Genomic DNA, 19,801 nt, shown 5'->3' with positions numbered 1-19,801 from the left:
ATCCATCGCGGAAGGTATTCCGTCGTCGGTTGGGGGAATCGCGTTAAACCCGGATCCGAAGTAGCTTAATCTGTGATTCTTTCACCAGCGACGGTTCACGCGTAGTAAAGCTGTCGTCGAGCGATCAGGATTAGACGTTAAGCAGCTTTTACAAGAACGCGGACACGTGTTCGCCGTGAGTAACGGGATCTACTTTCCTCTGGCATTGTGCTGCCGGGTAGAGTGATTTTTCCACGGTTCATCCGTCGAGATTGATATTTTTCTTCCCGATACGTGTACAATCATCGTGACGCGACCATTTCCACCGAAACAGAAGAAAAAAAAAAGGAAAAAACCAACGTCTGTCCACGAGCAGGCGAGCTGGTGCTCTCGCCTTGTTCCCAGAGGCAGAGCAGCGTCCTGTTAAACTTCCTCGTGGCATTTGCGCCGCGGTAAATCTTCATTCCCAACGAAAGAGCCTTCTAATCTAATATTCCCGCTGAGTTACAGCTTTGTTCGGGCGTGTACGCGGTGGCCGCCGGCTCCGATATCCGGTAATTTTGACGGTGCGACAGCCAGGACGGGGGCGGGCGGGAAACGAGTTAGACGGTGGCGCGTATAAATCAGAGATATAATTATCCGGAATTGCGGCCGGGCGATACGCAACCGGGAACACGTGTATACGTCTTGCGCGCAAATTGCGCTCGGTGTATCGCGCGTTGTGACCTGAATTCTGAAGCAATCAACGGCTGGCATTAAATTGCACGTGTGCCCCATCGGTTCGAGAGGGCCGCCACTTCGATGACGTAATTAGTCACCGGCGTAATACGGTTGCCGGTAATATAGCCATAATTAATAGAGAAACCCGACTTGCCGACTAATTAATGAAGCCCGAACGATCTACTAATTCACCTCCTCCGCGGAGCGCAGCGAATTCGATGCCCTTTCGAGTCGAACCACCCCCTGGGGGCGAAAGTTTCAAGTCTTCGACATCGCGCGCGGTTTGTCCGCTTCGTATACGTCTGACGTGGCGTGTGCGCGCGTACGGCGCGTGTAGCCACCTTCTTTCATCCCTTGATCGTGCCGTCGTTTACCAGGGTAACAGTTAAGGGCGGAAAATTCACTTCATCTCTCCTCCCTTCGACCAAACTCTCTCTCGCAACCCTCGCACAAAGGGAGGGGAAAAAATATTAACGCGTTACACGCGTTTAAGGAACCATTTAGAGGGTCGCAGGGGGTAGTCGAGGCTGGTTCGTAGCGAGCGATCGAGGCGGAGTTACCACGCGCAAGTGTTCCGCCGGCGGAAAAAGGCGAACGCGAAAAGCGGCCTCGCGTGTCTCGCAACGACCGGCAAGAGACACATTGTACGGCTAATTAGTGGCAACTTTATCACGGTGAAGTTGCTTGTTTCAGGTAAATACATGAGAAAGACCGGGCGCCATTTGAAATTCGCTTTACCAACGATACACACGGCCGGTGTATATTTAATAGAGTCTTAATTGGAGTCGACGGCTCGAAAGGTTTAATTGGACATCGTTCCGCCGCGGTTTCCGCTCCCTTCAGCCCCGTTTTTTTCCCGCTCGTCACTTGCTTCTCTTTCCCCTCGCTCTCTCTCTCTCTCTCTCTCTTTCTCGCTCTCTGGATCTCCTGTTTCACGTGCTCTCGCTCGAGGATCGAGCTGCTGGATTACGAAGTCAATGAGCGATGGCTCAAAGGATATCAGGATGTTCGTTTGAGCGTACCGTCTGTCCGTTTAAACATCGCGCTCCGCGCTACGCTTCATCTTCGATACCGAGTCCGTCTACTTGGCAATCACTTGCCGCTCCAGTCATTAATTAAACTTCTCTCCCTTGTTTAACTTTTTAACCGTCGTGAAACGCCGCTTCCGCGGTAAGAGCATTCCGACCGGGAACGCTTTTTCGAATTTTTTCGCCAGACATTCCCTTTGCCAGGATAATTTAAAACAGTTCGCAGTCGCAGAAAATTTCCTGGAGATTTCTCAGCGTGCACGAACGGAGCAGAGAGACGTAAGATCTCTCTCGTTCGTTTCGCCTCGATGTTCGTTAAACGGACGTCAATCTCTCCTGCAATTTCGAAACTGTTTTACATATTTAAAAATTATGAAACGATACTTGGAAGAGGATTGCAGGCTCTCTATTCTCAGATTAATAATATTCGAAATAGCTACAATCTACATTTATCCACGGCAAGTTCATTCACTCTCAGGTATATCTATACAGAGTGATCGATGCATATTCCGCAGTGAAGGTGGAAAGATTGATTGACAATCTACCCGATCAGCCATTTAAACGGCGAGGAGCCAACGAGGCGTAAGTAAGAACGAGGCACGCGGAGCCGTCGCGACCAGGAAGAGGGTGAAATTATTAACGCGTGAACGAGCCACTCGTCACCGGAGCAATCGATGGGTAGAGCGAACTTTTTCCTTTTTTTTTTCTTTTTTCAATTCGAGCGTCGATCGATCGTCGAAGTCGCGCTTTCTTCCCTCCCGTTTTTCCACCCCCTCGCTTTTTCTCCTTCACCTTTTTTTTCCCCCGTCCCTGTTTTTTTTTCTCCCCACACGCCGGCCAACGTCAACGCGAACGACGCTGACGTTCAGGCGTAAGTCGGATGTAAATGGCATAAAAAGTTTTGAGCGTGCATATGCACGAGCCGGTGCAACCAGAAGCGGGCGTACGAACAAGGGTGTGGTGGCGGGGGCGTTGCTGGAATATGGCAACTGGAATTGCACAGTGGCGCGAGGGAGAGAAAGAGGGACTGTTTGAGAGGCAGAGATAGAAAGAGAGAGAGAGAGAGAGAGAGAGAGAGAGAGAGAGTGAATGAGTGAGAGTGGCAGGGAGAACGAGAGGGATAGAGGGACAGAGTGACGGAGAGAGGCAGAGGCGAAAAGGGAGAGCGAGATAGAGGCGAGCGACGATCAATACGCCATCAGCTTAAATTACAATAATAACGCCGACCAGACAAAGCGAGCACGCCATTATAAAATAGTGCACCCGTAAAAAGCTCTGGCATCGCGGGATACCAATCGTTCGACAAACAACGTCCCGCGTTTAATCGTCACCGAAACTAGAATAAAATGTCCGTTTATCTGAACATTATGATACCTGGGATTAAGAACTCCGATCGATACCAGGGACCGTTTCGTCCGTTACCATCCGGACCAACGGAGGGCCGTCGCCATCCATCTATTTCCCGTCCGCGAAGGGCTTTAATTCCCAAGTTATTTAACGCGGCCGTCGCGATCGATCGCGGACAATCGATTTTAATGGCCGCGCGTCACGGCGTAACACTGCCGGCCGCAAAGTACGCCTGGTATCCGGGAAAAGAAAGCTCGCCGTTTCCGCAACAGCAATTACGCGTGAATATTTGAACGTAACCGATTCGATGTAACGGGTTCTACGCGGACGTTGAAATTATAACGACGCGTACGAGCGGCGTTTCGGTTCGTCGATGGGTTTACGTGTTACGGGATAAACGGCTCGCCCCGTGTACGCCACAGCTTTGTCGAATTAATAATAAAGATCGTTGCCCCGCGGCCGCGCGGCCCCGATTGTTCCGCGTATAATTAAAGCGGCAAAGTAATGTGGAAAATGTGAAATAAACGAGAGAGGAAGGAAATAAATGTAAATTTGCCGAGCATACCTAACTCGAATAATACGTAGCAGGGACAAAAGGTGGTCTTTCGTGGCCGTGAAAAATTGATACCGGGATCTTTGTCTTTTTCAACAAGTCCGCCGAGATTTCTTTCTCCCGCGATACGTCCGTGAGAGATTCAAAATGCATTTCAAGGCATCAAGTGGGAGACAGTTGAAGAAAAATTGATGAAAGAAAGAGTATCCATTCGCATGGACCTGGGTTCTGGCCTCTTTCTTTCCCGTTTTTTTCCTGTCCCGTTTCTTTTTTTTCTCTCTCTCTCTCTCTCTCTCTCTCTCTCTGCCTCATTTACCTCCTCGCCCTTTTCATCGTCACGATTCATTGGCCACTCTCGAGCTCTCTGAAGCACCTCGAGAGCGTACCCTTTAACGCAACCGGCGAATCAAGAACGTGGAAAGTTGATCGCGCGAACCTTGAAATAACACATCAATTCGAAACTTTCCACGGCGAACTTTTGCCATTTTCCGCCGCTGAACGCCGGAGGATTCAGCTGTTCAACCGACCAGCCGATAGTTCCGCGCACCAGTTGGGGTCCCCGGTCAGCGGTTTAGATCGAAACGTTTTGTTCGTCGAAAAACGGTGGACGTGTCTCGATCCTTCTGCCACGTTCGCGTGCAGAACTGAAATCGAACGAGCGTGTCTTCGAACGTTCGTCGCGAGGCAGAAAATTCCCAAAATTCGCTTGTTAAATTCGCTTTTTAACGGTAACGATAACGTAATTCGATGGGGTGGGAGGGGGGGGGGGGGGGGTGAGCGCGCGAATTTACGTCGTTACAAAATCTCGAACCAGATTGCAGAGTCGTTGAGAGATCTCTGGCTGGCTCGTAACAACCATAGGAAGGGTCCTCGAGGACTGCGGGCACTCGAGAATATTCTTGGAAAAATCCCAGTCGGAGATGCCGAGCAGCTTAGCGTGAAATAAATTTATCAAAGACCGCAACTATTAACTCGACGCGAGTTACAATTTTAATCACGGCCCCGTAACGTACAAACGATGTTTCCTTCATTTTCAGATCCTCACAGCCCAGTTCCGCCGAGGTTCAACGAACGTGTCAGCCCGCCGCCGGTACGTACCGGAGAAACGATCGTGCTCTCCTGCATTTCCCAGGGAATACCGCCGCCCATGTATCTGTGGTTCCGCGAGTCCGTCACGGGCACTGCGACGATCCACAATTCGGAAAGGGTGTACGCCAGGGCGGGCGTGCTGGTGCTACAATCGGCCAGGCCAGAGGACGCGGGACGATACGTCTGTCACGCGAACAATACGGCCGGTTCCGAGATGATCGAATTGGAGGTCTCCATTATAAGCAGCCTCTCCATCCACCTGGTGCCTCAACAGGTTAGTTTCCGCTACTTTTCCTTTGATCTCGCCGCTTGTATCGAGCACCGTTCCTTTCGATAGCTTTCTTTCGATCGTTCATCGGATTGCTTCTCTCTCTCTTCGCTTTGACTCTTTGTACGTCGCCTGTCGAATCGTATTGATAATACGTAGATGTACCAGAACAGGTGAGACACGCGATTTTAATTCGTTGCTAGTTTAATTACGACAAGGATGAGGTAAATAGTAAACGTTCGATGTTAAATTTACCTCGCGTATAATCGTATGTACTTTTAGAGCGAGGTAGATCAGGCGTGGTTCAAGTTCGTGGTTTGAATTTATATTAGGTAAAGGCTATGTAAAATTGATGGCTTCGTTGGGCTATAGCTTCAACAGGTTAGTATCCATTTCCCCTCGATTGGATATCGCCAGCGGAATCGATTCCTTTTTATCCGCTCGAACGACAACTTTGATCCACCTTCGCCGTTCGCGTTCAATCGTCGACGCGGAGATGATTATTTATTCGGAAGAAGAAGCTTCGGGAACGATCCTCGAAAAATGTACACACCCTCAACAGGTTCACGGCATGCCATCGAAGGGGGGGTCGATTGGATTCCTGTTTCATCCGCCGCCAGATAATCTCAATCCTTCGAGAAATCTCAGGGGCGCGCTGCCGATACCGCGACACCTCCTCGCCGTTTCCGTCGGTCCCGCGAACTTCCGGCTCCTCGAGAGGGAAGGACGGTCGTCGCGCCGTTCGGAGATAAATTCCGCTGCGACGCGGCTGTACGCTCGAAGACGCTGCAAAAAGGTTGCGTCCCGGTGGTTCTCGATGATAAGTAGCTTCTCTTCATCCGACTGATACCTCAACAGGTTATCCTCTCTTCGTTCTATTTTGTAAACAACTCGACAAGCCAACCGCTGGTTACTACTTCTTCTCTCCCTTTTTCCACGCTTCCGTTCAATGCGCCCCCTTCTCCCCTTTTACCTTCCAGCGAACGGGGGCTAAGGCTTCTCGACGAGCGTCGATTCTATTTCCAGCAGATCTGCAAACTACTTCTGGCGTGGCCCCCGCGCAACGTAACGGTTCGTTGCTCCGCGACTTTGTTAAGTCGATGAGATATCCTGCTGGTTTCTCTTAGCCCCGCGTACAGAAGATCTCTCGAGCGGCACCGGCTCGCGAACGTTTCGTGAATAAATTCGCATCGACTACGGAGACGGTGTGCGCGCGAGTGTCTGCGAGAAGAGGGCGGCTGGCGCTCTTGTTTGCGTCGCCGTCGTCGAAGTCGCAGTCGCGTCGCACTCGTCCTCGTCGTCGTCGTCGTCCCGACTGATTCCCATCGATGTGGATAATTGAGCATCTCGTCGAAGTAAACACGACGTCCGGGTGTAACGGTGGCTCCCATTTATGATCCGTGAAAGGCGGATTAAAGTCTTGGGAACGTCGCGGAGCGGGAACGGTTCGACGAACGCGCGCAAATATCGGCCGAGAGGAATAACTAGCCGCGCACCCGGTGACTGAGACTAGGCTGTTATTAATTAGTATTAACTTCCGTTAATTAGTGGAGCTCGGCTAGGTAGCGGGTGCTTCGAACTCGACGACGCGACGGAGTTTCTTCCTAGTTTCTTTGATCTCTTAACAAGCCCCGTTAATTGCGTTCGCGATGTTCCCTGGGACGATGAACGCGGCCATTGTTACTCCCTGTAAAGGGAGAGCTGAATGATCAGGAATCGATCGACGCCCGTCAGCCAACGATCCATAACGATCGCGCACGAGCGTCGTGTCCATGGACGAGGGCTGCTCGTCGCTGCGCGGAAATCATCGGGCCGCGACGAGGCTCGGATGAATCGCGAAAATACGCATGGCGTGGTGTTAAGCGTGACGAGGCCGATGATACCTGTTCGACCTCGCAAATCGCGTATAACGCCGAAACAGCGAATCGCAGGCGCTCAGGGAGCGGAGGCCCCGGTTTGACCTCCGGGATCGCTGTAAGCGTATTAACCGGGGCGTCGATTGGCCGTGCAAAGCGGAATAATTAATATCGTTCGGAACGAAATGTCAAAGGGGGAGGAAACCCGTTAATCCACTACGTAGCCGCCCTCTCCCCCTCGACCTCTCCGATGTCGATCCGATTTTCGTTGAAATTTTCAAACTTGTCACCAACGATTCGACGTTCGATCACGATACACAACGTACGCAATTCCCACCCGCGGCTATTGTTCCCCGAGCGTTCCTCCTCCGCCCACCTGCCTCGTGAATTACGGAAACGCTTCGGCTGCAATGGCGTCACGAATAAGGCCGCCTGTCGTCACGAGAATTCGTCAAATTCGAGAGCTCGAGTCAAACGAGAAATAAGCGGACGGTTTAGCGCGTGTTGAAATCCGAGGATGGGGTAGCAGGGAGAGGGTGAAAGCGAAGATGCGGTCGGTATGCGGACGATAGTCGGTGAATCTATAAAATAAGGGAATAGGGACCTGGCAAATGGTCCATATCCTGTTGGATGACGTAGACGGGGAACGGTGGTGGCGAGGTCGATGAAATAGCATTCATTCGCCGGAAGCTTCTCGCATAACTTTTGCAGTCATCAGCAAAGAATCGCTTATTGCGGACGGATTCTCTCGTATATTGGCCGCCATTCGACGCCGCTTGCTTCCATTAACGCGGTCGACTTTGCCGTCGCTTTATTAAAAGCATCGACGCGCCTTCGCGTCGCTACGTTTTTTTGCCTGGGCAATTAATTTTCGGTCACCAGTTTCGCGGATAATTCGTGGAGTTAGCATCGGTGAAGTTTATGCTCGAGAATTAATCCCCAGACGGTTTTCGGTTGGAAAAAGGGAAGCTCGTCTCGACGAGCGTCCTTGGGAAGCCAGCGAATCGAGAAGATTCAGCCGCATTCCGGTCCTCGATCCTGGAGAACGAGATCCACGGAAGGAGCGCGTCCCAAGGAATTTATGATTATTTGCCCCTATTTTTCTAGACATGCGGCTGCCCATAATTCTCTCTATTCTCTCGGTCGATTCGCCCGCGCCTGAGGTACTTCGTAGGAAGACATCGCGCCACCCCCGAGATCGCGGTTATATCGACAATGTAAACGTGCCGTTGGCCACCGTAATAACGCGAGGCGACGCGACGCGAGCGCAAAAAACGGGACGAAGACAGAAACAACGGAGACAAAGGGTGTCGAGGTGCAATCCTGACGCTTTCCCAGGTTTGCCCCTTTTTCTTCGCGCCCCTTTCGAGTCAACTCGTTCGCTCGGCTTTAAAGACGCCATCCTTGCGCATCTTATTTCCCATTCCTTCCTCCGGCTGCTTGAATACCGTATCAAAGGATATTTAAACGGGTCTTCGGTTTGAAAGAAAGTTTCCTTTAGGGGTCGTGGAACAAAAGGGGCTAGCCCAGAGCTACGCGCGGGATCCTCTCGACAATATTTAATGGCCGTCCTCGTGGTTCGATTCACCGCGAGGCGAAGGTCCGTCGCATTCTCCTGGCCTTGGACCAGTCTTCACGCCTCGTCACGCTCCGCGATCCGTCTCTCGATCGCTGGATTCGAATGTAGATCCTGATGCCTCCATCGGTTATAGTCGAAACTTCCTCGTCCTCCTTTCTCGCGGATCGCGCCACGCTCGACGTATCATGCGCTCGAGGAATCTCTTTTTCGTTTCCTTTGACGTTCGCGAACCTTTCGAAATTCATGACCGGAGGGGCGCTCGCGTTACAAGAATCCAGAGGCCAAAAGTCTCCATCGTACCCCTCCAACCATATCCACGTATGTCTATCGATGGATCGCTGGTAATCAGGGCGCAGAATCGCCCTGGCCGCGTATAAACGGACCTCTTCAATAATACATAAGACGGATTCCCGGATAGATCAAAGCCCGGCTCCCACGGATCGGTAATCAATTAAGCGACTCAAGATGCATATGGAAATGCCACTAGGCCCACTCCATTCAGCTGTGTTCCGGTATGCCGACGTGGATACGCCACGATACGCGGTCTACCATGTCTGACTAGGTCGAGTCTACTCTACTTGCGGTCGATCGAGCCTCGTTGCTGCGAATGTTTCGAGGTTTTTAACACGCGATCGGCGTACCTTAGTTAGCCGTGAGTAGTTGCACACGATTCTACGTTACATTCGATGCGATTTCTTCCAGCACTTAAATTAAATAATTCAAATAAACTTATTTTTGTTTGGTGATTCGATGAACTCTTTGTATTTTGGAGCAAATGAAAGGTTCGTGTAAAGGATATACTCGTTGATCCTTTGAATCGTCACTGCTTCATATTATTAATCCGCAGGAGGGCTGTTTAACAGGACCCGTTTACCGAGAACGATTCTCGTTAATGATAAATCAGATGTGCCGACAAACTGATCAAAGGTAGATGACCACGCAAACCCAGAAGCAATTAAGCCTTCGAAGGTGGAGGACGAAATACCCAACAGGAGATTCGACTTGCAGGCATGCCCGCGCTTCGCTGGCTCTGGTATTCGTCCCGTTGTGTCTGAGCACGTTAGGCGTTTTCTACTGGCGTTCCAGAACGATTGCGTGCCATCAGCGTTACCCTCTTTCCCGTGACTCCGTCTCTCGACCGTCTCAAAGCTGTTTCCGTCTGTTTTAACAGATTTCCCACGAACTGCTGGCACTTATCGCGTGTACATCGTCTCCATAGAACGCGTTCAAAGTATAACGAGACACGATCGAAGAAGAAACTGTACCTCGCGTAAACCCGCGATGAATGTACAGAACGTCCTATAGCCCTCGTAATTTCGATACTCCCCTCAGGGATCAAAGCGCGGCTCTGTAGCTCGATACTCGGTCAAAGTTTCCAAAATGGAGAAGGAAATTGCAGCGGGATATTAATATACCGATCCCTCGCCCCGAACGGCAATACCAAAGCACGGCCAGGCTATCATCCAGCTTCGTTTACGTGCACATAGCCACGCTCCGTTCCAACGATCCGTCTAACCTGATCCCCGGCTTCGCATTATTACAATTACAAGACACACGTCCCGCCGTGGCCACGGGAATAGGAATATCGCGCGTCACCCTTTGAACGGCGTCGCGTGTCATCGAGCATCGATGACTGGTGGATTCGTGTCTCGTTCGCTCGTTTCACGCGTTCAGGGACCATAGCGTGGAACGGAAAGGCGTTAAGCTCGTATCGGATGGTTAACTTCGCGGAATCCTTTCTCAGCTGTCCACGTACGGGAGAATCGATGTTCACGTTCGAGCGGCACAGCTGCTGTCGAGCTGGCAGATTCCACGGGAAATCGTAGCGCAGCCAACTTTATTCCCTGGCGACGATATTAAGTTTTAAGGACAGTCGAGATATTAAAAGCGACATTTATTGGGGGACGTGCGCCAGCTAACGTCGCTGGAATCGATAACTGTTGCAGGTCACAGTCGACCTGGGTAAAGACGCCGAGTTCCAGTGTTCCGTGACCGGCCAGCCTGCCCCGGTGATCTTCTGGACCAAGGACGGACTACCAGTGAGAGAAGGCACCTCCAGCAGGAGCAAGATCACTGGCAGCGATGGCTCGACGTTGCGCGTGTCCTCCGTGGTGAGGGACGACAAGGGGATGTATCAGTGCTTCGCGAAGAACGACTACGAGACGGTCCAGGCGACCGCCGAGTTGAGATTAGGGGGTGAGTGTGGCGTCAATTTTTAAATTTTCATTCCGCCCCGTTTCACGAGAAACGAACGAGGCATCGCGTGCTCGTTAACGCCCTGGGCCCCGTTGCGCGTAACTACCCTCGCGAAAGTTGAAAATTTAAAGCCAATGAAAATATACGCGCGCACACCTGAAGCAGGCCGGGCCACGGGCTCAGGTTATCGGCTAACTTTTTTTTCTGCGTTATTCGTGTACAACAGGAAGACGTACTTAAAACGTTACGCGGGTGTCTGGCTGGATTAGCGTTTCTAAGCGGTCGTAACCCGGCAACGCGCTGAGTACGACGAGTGCCCGGCGAAGGAAGTTTTATAAAAGTTCCGTCTGAAAATAATAAGGCTAAATTAAAGCTATTACCGGGGCGACTGTTAACCGAGGGCAGGGGCGCGCGCGTTGGCGATCTCTATTGCGAAACTTTCGTACGGCTACCTTGGCGACCTGCCTGCCGCTTTTTATCGGTCGTTCGCGAAAGTAAGTCCGTTAAACGCGATAAAAATACGTATTACAATGACACTTTACCCGGTAGCTCAACGGATAAGTTAAATATTTTTAATTAACGAGGAGGTTCGCCCTCGACAGTGACGCATTGCGCGCGCGCTTCGTTAAACTTCAACCCTTCGGGTAGGAGGACGTTTCTCTCCCGCGACCGACAGAGAACAGACCGAGACGTCGACCGATCGCTCGATACCTCGAATATCGAACAAAGTGTAAAATTTTCTGTACCTTCAGTTTCGTTCAGACTTTCATCCGGAATTTATATCCAGTCTGTTTTTATATCCACTCTATATCCGACACGATTCCACGCTTCGTGTCGCTCCTTTTGTTTCCTAACCGAGATGTCTCTCTCCCTCTTTCTCTTTCTCTCTCTTATTCGAAGCCTCGTCTCTAACCTCGAGAAACCCCTCGTTCAATACGCGCAACCGAATTCTTTCATTACCCGTTGGTCTCTCCCGATCTCTCTGGCGTCGCGGTTTAGCCTATTCTAGAGCGTGGAACCAGTGAAGGGAGTTCGAGGAGGGCGACGCGACAAAAAGGTCTGACGGCGGCGACGGGTGCCTGGGCGGGGAAATAAGACCGTGAACCGAGGACGAGGCGGGCGGAGGAATAAGGCGCAAAGGACGCGGACGTGATGAAGAAGGAAGGACGAAGAAAAAAGCCGCAGGGAGAAGCGTCGAAAGGAAGGGGAAGAAAAAAAAATGCTTAACGAGGGCGATGCATAATGGAGAAAGGAGAAATCCACTGGCTGGCGTGCCGTGAAATAAATACATACCATTTGTCTTAGTCACGAGGGTGGTAAGCCGACGATGCTGCCGCCGCCGCCGGCTCGCGAGCCCCAAAGAAAGAAACGCGTCGCCCCAGCCACCCCCGGCTGGGATAAGCGCGTTCGTTCAAGGTGTTGGTGTCCGTTCGAAATTCACGCGCGAAACCTCGAGGACCAGCGAACTTGGCCAAGGAGCTGGTACGAACACATCGCCTCCCATCCGGAATATTCTGCGAGCGACGTCTTTAAAACTTGGCACGGTACGAAAACCCCGCTCCCACGTGACATAATCCATTACCTTAAACGACGCTGTCAGTCGACCGTCTTAAGTGCACGTACATAACCGTCGACCATTTTCGTCTTAGTGTCACGTATACGCGGCTGAAACATCGGTCGACATTTCTCACCAGCTGGGTGCCTCGACGTCTTCGTTTACCATCCACCATTTACCAACCCCTTGTTCCAGTGGCTACTTCGAGGAACGCGAGAACAGTTCTTGAAAATGTCGTAAAAATTGCGGGGTAGCTACGGTTAATATCTCCTCCTCTCCATTCGCGAGGAATTTCCACGAAATTCTGACTCTCGATTCCTGTCTGACTCCGCGTAAGTCTCGCTCGCGTCATATATTCTAACATTCGCACGTTTCTTTGTTCCATTATCTCTCTCTCTCTCTCTCTCTCTCACTTGATCCAGACATTACTACAAACGTTCCCAAGCCCTTGGCTGGTCGAGCACCCTCCAGTCGTGCCGTAATCTCACGCACTCACGGTCTAAAATCTCTTCTTTCACGCTTTTATCGCTCTAGACTAAATACTCTTTATTCGCGCGTCTGTCGCCCTCGTCGAGCCATCCTTCGCTCGCGGGAGAAATTCTATCGTCCTTTCAACGCGTGACATTATTGCTTCTGACCGCGGAGGATCCCGCTTTTCCGTTTGCTCGTTACAAACCGACTGTACGTGTAAAATACCGTGCGATAACGACTGCGTGATCGACAGATATTAATTAGGACCGCGCTGGAAAAGGAGGTGCGAACGTTCAGTTTTAAACTCCATCCCGTAATTACTTGCAACTATTTTAACGAAGACGAAGGTCTCGTTTTATCCGTCGAACGTCCGTACTTGCCACAGGTATTGAACGATGTCCTCGAACAGCGAGGGGCTGAGGGGGTGGTACGAGCAGAGAAAAGACAGGCGTTCGTTTATCTCCTAGACCGACCACTATTTCTCAGTCGAGGCGTAGCGCGGTGGAAATTTTTAAACGTCGAAAAAAGTTGGAATTTCGCCGATCGCACGGTCCAGCGGCTGGAAAACACGTTCAATTCCCCGCGGTTAATAACTTTCCCTTTCCGTTCGCCGATAAGTCACGACGTTCCCCCGTTCGCTCGCTCCTTTTGTGCGCGAGGACTCGCGGCCGCCTATTCATCGACCGCCACTACTGTCCTTTATAAATAATTCATGCGCTCGCAACCGAACTATTGTAGGATGAGCAAAAAAAAAAAAGAAAAGTAAATGAAGGAAGAGAGGGAGAGGGAGAAAGAGAGAGAGGGGGTAGTTGAAATCGTTCTCGGTTACGTTCTACCTTCCTCTCTCTCTCTCCATGCGTATCGCTTTGTGCAACTCGAAATAATTGGAAGCGGACTAATCCTCTCGCGTAACAAAGGGGAAGAATCAAAGCGGCGAACTTTTGTAACGATGCCGAAACGACTTTGAAAAGGTTGGAAACAGACGTATGTGCGCGCGTAACGTAAAACGCTTCTATCCGCTGCGCGCTTGGTGTGTTTTCTTTTTTCCTCGCCCGTTTTGTTTCTCTTTTTGTCCCTCCCTCCTCTCGCCCCTTTCAATTTATTCGATCGGGGAAACCAGAACGTTTTATGGAACGCACATATGGCCGGAAAAAGAATTAGAGGGAAAGGAAACCGTCGATTTTGGCGACTGGCCAAATGATTCCGTGAGAAACTCTGTCGCGCGAAATTGCGAAATATTTTGCGAAATAACGGGCGTCGCATTTTTCACGGGACCGTAACGCGCAGTCAATATTTGACCACGATCCCGTTTTACTTTTAAACGCGCGTTACAGTAATATCCCGTCATTTTCATAGAATCACGGGCGAGAGGGGTCCCAGGACCTCTTTCGATGCTGGCGGGCGGAATTATTTATACCGCTTTAGCGCGTTTACAGGGCCGGCAATCACGGCACGGTAAATAATGCCTTCCTGTCGAATCACCGAATCGTAAATCGCCGCGTCCCGTGTCGCGATACGCTCTGCCAGCCATCAAGGGATTCCGTCGCGTTTGCGCGCGTTCTAAATAGTTGAAAACGGTGCCCAGACAATATTCGGTGTCATGAATTTTTGAAATCCCACGCAAATTATCTTTGTCGCGAGCGAAACAACTTTACGAGCCAATAAAAGCGTGGAGCGCGCCTCGATTTCGAAAAGTCCATACGTCCCGCGTCCATTACGCGAACCCATCGACCGGAAACACGGTTGCGCGGACGTGTATTCGCGACACGAAGCGTATGCGACGCGAGAAAGAACAATTAGCCCCGCGTTCCACCCACAACGGCATAATGACGACTATATGATCGACTGGTACCACTGGCGAACGTCTGACCGCGCGGACCACTTGGTGCCTCATCAAAGCCGCACGCGCAAAGCCCTACCGGATTCGATCCAGAATCTCTCGTCGTCTCGTAATAATCGTACATTGCTCCCAAACGCTGAAATGGAATTTCCGATACCAATCATCCCGAAACGGTCGAGGATAAAATACGAAAGAAGAGAGAAAATACAAAAGGGACGATCAAACGAGACAGGAGGGGGTGAGAAAAGAATTGCGCTAACCCAAAACGGACACCCCATTCTGTCTCCGATACATTCTTCCCGGGTACCAAGCGACGATATCTCATCGCGTCCTCCTCGTTCCGGTGCAAACAACCGACAAACCGTGCCTGGCTGTTCGAAACGACGCGCGAAACGGGCAGCCGCGCGGCGCTCGCTCGCTCGCTCGCTCGCTCGCTGGAGCTCGAAGTTTTCGATAACCGGTCAACGGGGTGAATGACAGCGGGCGCGGAAGACCCGCGCGCAATAATACGCGGCCTGCAAAACGGGGCGTGGCATCCGGCAATACGGTATCCTGATTTACTCCGTGAGCAAACAGCCGCGCGGCACCGCGCGCCTCGGTTATTGTCGGCTCTATAATTTGGGGTTAATTCACTAGGCGGCACTCGAGTTCAGGCGTCAAACCGCAGATCGATAGTTCTGCCCGCGTACAGGCCTTGTCATGTAAATGTTGCGTGCATAATACCCCCGCCTTGCGGCGAGCCAGGATCATTTCCACGGAACGTATGCACACGCGGACGCTGGGCCGTGTGTGAGGGTTGCGCCCGATGTGTTCGCCTTTCGAGCTACCTGGCTGGTTCCCGATGACCTCGCGACGCGATCACTCCTGCCGTTGGTCTCGAACTTCGCGATGCGAGCTCTGGTTCCAGCCGCGAATTGGTTCTCGTCGCCGCGACGCACGCGTTGCAAAGTTTCGTTCCACGCGAGGGTAGTTGGAAACGAAGAGGGGTGGAATCGAGCCGTGTAATATCAGAGGATCCGCATCAGAGGTTCGCTGGGATAAAGTTTCGTCGGAATTAACCGCATTTCGTTTTCGGTATTGCGTTCACCGCGATAAGGAGGAGGAACACGTGTCCAATTCGCGGGGATAACGGACACTGGCAGCCGCGAGTAATCTGCATGCATTTAGCTGCTTATAGCGTGTGTTGTAACCATGCGCCATTGAATTATTTCGAAATCTCGATGGATTCTAGGCGCATTCCAGCGCGGTCGATTCGCCTGGTGAAATTGAAACACGCTGGTCCACGCGTTGGTAATGTTGCCAGAAACGTCATTTAGTTTTCAATTGCACCGCAAGCGGTCCGCTGAAATGGTGGCGTGGATCGCGCGGACACCCTTGTTGCGATACGCTAAAGAGCGAGAGGGGAAAAATGCGATTTCCCATCGAGACGTGATAAAATGGAAAAACGTGGAATAAAATATCCGATTGAATTACGCGGACGTACTTGTTTCATCATATTTCCCGCCACGTGCTCGACGCGAGTTTTCGTCGAACGAGGTTACCTTCGGATACGTTCGCGCCCCGCGTCGACTTTATCCGCGCTCTCGCTCGCCTTCGACGCCGCTTCGACGCCCATTACGTGGCGACGCCATTTGCATAATTATAAAAACTTTCGAAACGATCAAGAACCATCTCGAATCGTTAACGATTGTGCTCTCCAGACGCGGCGCCCCAGCTTCTGTACAAATTCATCGACCAGACCATCCAGCCTGGGCCTTCGGTGTCGCTCAAGTGCATCGCCACCGGAAACCCGACGCCCCACTTCTCCTGGACCCTGGACGGATTTCCTCTTCCGCAGAACGACAGGTAACAACGTTGCTCTCCACTCGCTTGGTCAGACAAAAGATTGCAAATCAAAGAAACTCAGGTCGTCCGCTTTGTAGCGAGTCTAACGCGCGATCAATAATATCGTCAGTGCCAATAAATATGGGGGTTGAAGCATCGAAGCTGAATGGCAGTATTATTTTCAGGCTGAATTGATCGATATCGTTGATACGCGTATAGACTGCTCCGACCCTATATCACGACGAGTCACAACCCCCGTGCACGTCCATATTTTCCGACTCTATTTTACCCGTTCATTACCAGCGACGCATATTTAATCAAGCGAAATCATCGAATGGCCACGGGTAGCATAGTTTCCCGGATCAAAAATCGATGGATGGTGTGTACACAATTATTATCGGTTATTAAACCGCGGCTATTACGATCGACAGAAAATCAGAGCGGCTTGAACATTATAACGCCCGGTCCCCGGTGGGAACCGATACCACCCCTGCGGGCTTCGATTCTCTGGACCAATTGAGGGGAAAATTACCAATCAACCGGGGCTCAGTCTAAACTTTTTAGAGCCGCTCGATTTAGAATGATAGATTCGACGGTAACGGGCGTTGCGCGCTATTAATACCGCCGTGCACGAGGGGGTGTGTTTGCACCATCTTTTATATCGGCCTCGGTTGGTTTACGACGACGAGCGACTCGTGATCGACCTTGTAATGATTTCGTTAGAGGGGACGAGCGCCCGTGGTGAACTGGGCCTGCCTTTTGATTTTCCACGGTCCACTGGACCAGCAAAGTATCAGGATAACACGGGAGCAGATTCGATCCGGTTTACTGTATTAACCGCATTCAGAAAGTCGAGGCTGGTTTCGAAATTTCGTTTATTCAATTTTCGTTGGTAAATCCACGGTTGATCGATCGCGCGCGTACTTCCGCGGTAGTTCAGACAGTGAATGTATCGTCGAGCGAATTCCAGGCGAAAAAGCGATATCTACCTTTATTACTCGCGAGCGAGAAACGAAATGAGAATTGAACGGTCGCTTGTCAGCGGAACGAAAAATTTGTCAGCCGTACGTGACGTTACGTAAAATATGTCTGACGCTTGCTCGCAGGTACATGATAGGACAGTACGTGACGGTGCACGGTGACGTGATATCGCACGTGAACATCAGCGTGGTGCACGTGGAAGACGGCGGCGAGTATCGTTGCACGGCCTCGAACAGGATGGCCAAGGTTTACCACTCGGCACGTCTCAACATTTACGGCCTACCCCATGTACGACCGATGGGGAACTACGCCGCAGTGGCCGGCGAAATCACCGTCATCAAATGTCCGGTCGCTGGTTTCCCAATCACGAGCATCACGTGGGAGAAAGGTCAGTGATCGTGGCGCACAGCCCAGATGCACTTTAAAGCTGATGCGTCCGAGCATTGAATCCACCCTCATTCTGATCCCACTCGTCGATCCTCGTATCCCCTTCGATCCTCTCCACATTTGCATTACCGCTCGATGGTATCCGCGCGCTTAACTACCTGTTATCGAGAAGATTTATTATGAAACGGCGAATATGGATTCTCGATGCGTCGACGAGTGCAACATCGAATTTCGATGCGTTGTTCCCGTTAAGCTCGTGCATTTGTAACAAAAGTCGACAAGCTCCCGCCTACTGCTTTCCAATTTATCATTAATTCACGGATTTTGGGTGCACCCGCGCGATCAATCATTGCGAATCGATCAGAGCGATCGGATATTAGCGAGGGGCGCACCACTGTTTGCGCGCGTCCTCGAGTCTCGACCTTTCGATCATCGTTACCTTTACTAGGCCACGTTTTCCAACTTCTCGCGTTCCCACGCCGCGGAAAATAAGGATTAAAGCAGGAATTGAAATATTCGCGGCGGGTAAAGAGCCCGTAAATAAGTTAGCGTCCGCGTCCAGCGTTCCCTCGTAAATCTGCCTGGCAAGGAGACGAATGAAATTTCAGAGAAACTGAAAGTACCGTCGGTTTTTCGAGCGGCTTAAATGAACTTTTTCCAAGCGCCAGCCAGAGCAGGACAGAACAGAGAGAGAGAGAGAGAGGGAGAAAGAGGGAACGTTGGAACGAAGCAGAGCTGGTGAGGTTTTATTCCGTCTACCGGTGAAACTCCAGACTGCCACCGCCATCGGAACGGGAACGACCAAGTTCGAGCGTTTCTTTCCCCGGTAATGATGAACCGAACTCCTGTGAAAAGTTTGAAACGGTGCGCACCCCCTAACTTTCTCCCTTTTACGAGCGATGTAGCATAACGTCAGTCAGGCAATGCCTACCTTGCCACCCTCGTCGTGACACTTTCAAAGTCGAGCCCGGTCATCGCGAAAAGCGGATTGAAAGCTCGACAATCAAGCGCGACATCGACGGTTTCACGCGCCACGATCGGGGCGGAACTCGAGGATTCCCTCAACGGCGCGGTGGTAAGTCTTGGGGATGCTACTGTGTTTCAAGTTGTACGAGTTTATCGACGTGTAACGCGGTTTTCAAACAGTATAAAGTGTCCTTATTGTGAAAACATTGTACGATATTAAAAATTTACCTATCCAGACGCAGTCCAACCTTACCTTTCATCCCGTCTATCGACGACGAGACTAAGAATCGACTCGTCTAGCCGAGTAACCGTTTGACCCGGTACCCGCAGACGGGAAGATGTTACCGACCAGTCGACGCCAGGAGGTGTTCCCGAACGGCACGTTGGTGCTGCACCACGTCGACAAGAGCACCGATCACGGTGCGTACACGTGCACCGCGAAGAACCAACAGGGCCGCTCCGACTCTCAGACGGTCCACATCGAAGTGAAAGGTAAAGTTTACTTCCCCCTCCGCCTCTATACTCATTTCTGTCTGCCTCTGTTGCTCGAACCGAGATTCCAATCTGCTTAAATTGGAATAACAGCGTCGCGCGGTGCACGGTGCCTCTCGTCGCTCGAAGCTGATCCGCTCTGTCAGGATTTTCCATCAACAACGAGGCGGCTTCGTTCGCGACGGCCGTCCTTGTAATCGCGAGACCACCCCCCTGTGAAACGCGGCGACGTCGAGTCTTTACCGGGAGAAGTCATTCGTTTAGACGCGTCTACAGGGCGTACGCGTGCGTACGTCGCTCGCGAGGGGTTCAAGTCTCGGGAAACTGAAGACGTTCCCGTTTCTTGGAATTACTTTCCAGGCGAATTCGTTATAGCGTTGTTCCTGGACGCGTTTTCTTTCTTTTTCCTTGAACTTCGCGATAAGACTCGAAGGGAAGTTCTCTGCCTCTCGCAGTTTTGATAGGTTCGCGAAATTGATTGGCTTTGTTGCAATGTTTGCAAATTGAAATTGCTGTCTATATCGTCGAAGCGAATTCTATCCGGCTCGTTTTTCTCGGGGCACGTAAACCATTCCCATTTGTAGGTTTTCACGATTTAGAGTATGTGCATATACATATTATTTTTTCCTTTTTTTTTTGCTATTGAAATGTGGTCAGGGGAAGTGCTACG

General features: G+C 51.2%; 1 protein-coding gene and 1 long non-coding RNA gene across 11 annotated transcripts in view; one reads left to right on the top strand and one right to left on the bottom strand.

The window, feature by feature from the left end:
* Positions 1–19,801, bottom strand: part of LOC143429140 (uncharacterized) — a 192,795-nt gene that overhangs the window by 35,051 nt on the left and 137,943 nt on the right. The window lies entirely within an intron of this gene.
* LOC143429099 (cell adhesion molecule Dscam2) overlaps positions 1–19,801 on the top strand; it is a 132,325-nt gene that overhangs the window by 94,739 nt on the left and 17,785 nt on the right. For all 10 annotated transcript variants that reach the window (XM_076904514.1, XM_076904512.1, XM_076904511.1 and 7 more), the window contains 5 exons: positions 4,665–4,990; positions 10,366–10,615; positions 16,182–16,326; positions 17,412–17,674; positions 18,970–19,131. In XM_076904514.1, the coding sequence (XP_076760629.1) occupies positions 4,665–4,990; positions 10,366–10,615; positions 16,182–16,326; positions 17,412–17,674; positions 18,970–19,131 (1,146 nt within the window). The remainder of the gene's footprint in view (positions 1–4,664; positions 4,991–10,365; positions 10,616–16,181; positions 16,327–17,411; positions 17,675–18,969; positions 19,132–19,801) is intronic.

This window comes from Xylocopa sonorina, chromosome 11, assembly GCF_050948175.1.
Source record: "Xylocopa sonorina isolate GNS202 chromosome 11, iyXylSono1_principal, whole genome shotgun sequence".
Classification (NCBI taxonomy): domain Eukaryota; kingdom Metazoa; phylum Arthropoda; class Insecta; order Hymenoptera; family Apidae; genus Xylocopa; species Xylocopa sonorina.
Note: the sequence above shows the minus strand (reverse complement) of the source record. Positions and strands in the feature narration are given on the sequence as shown.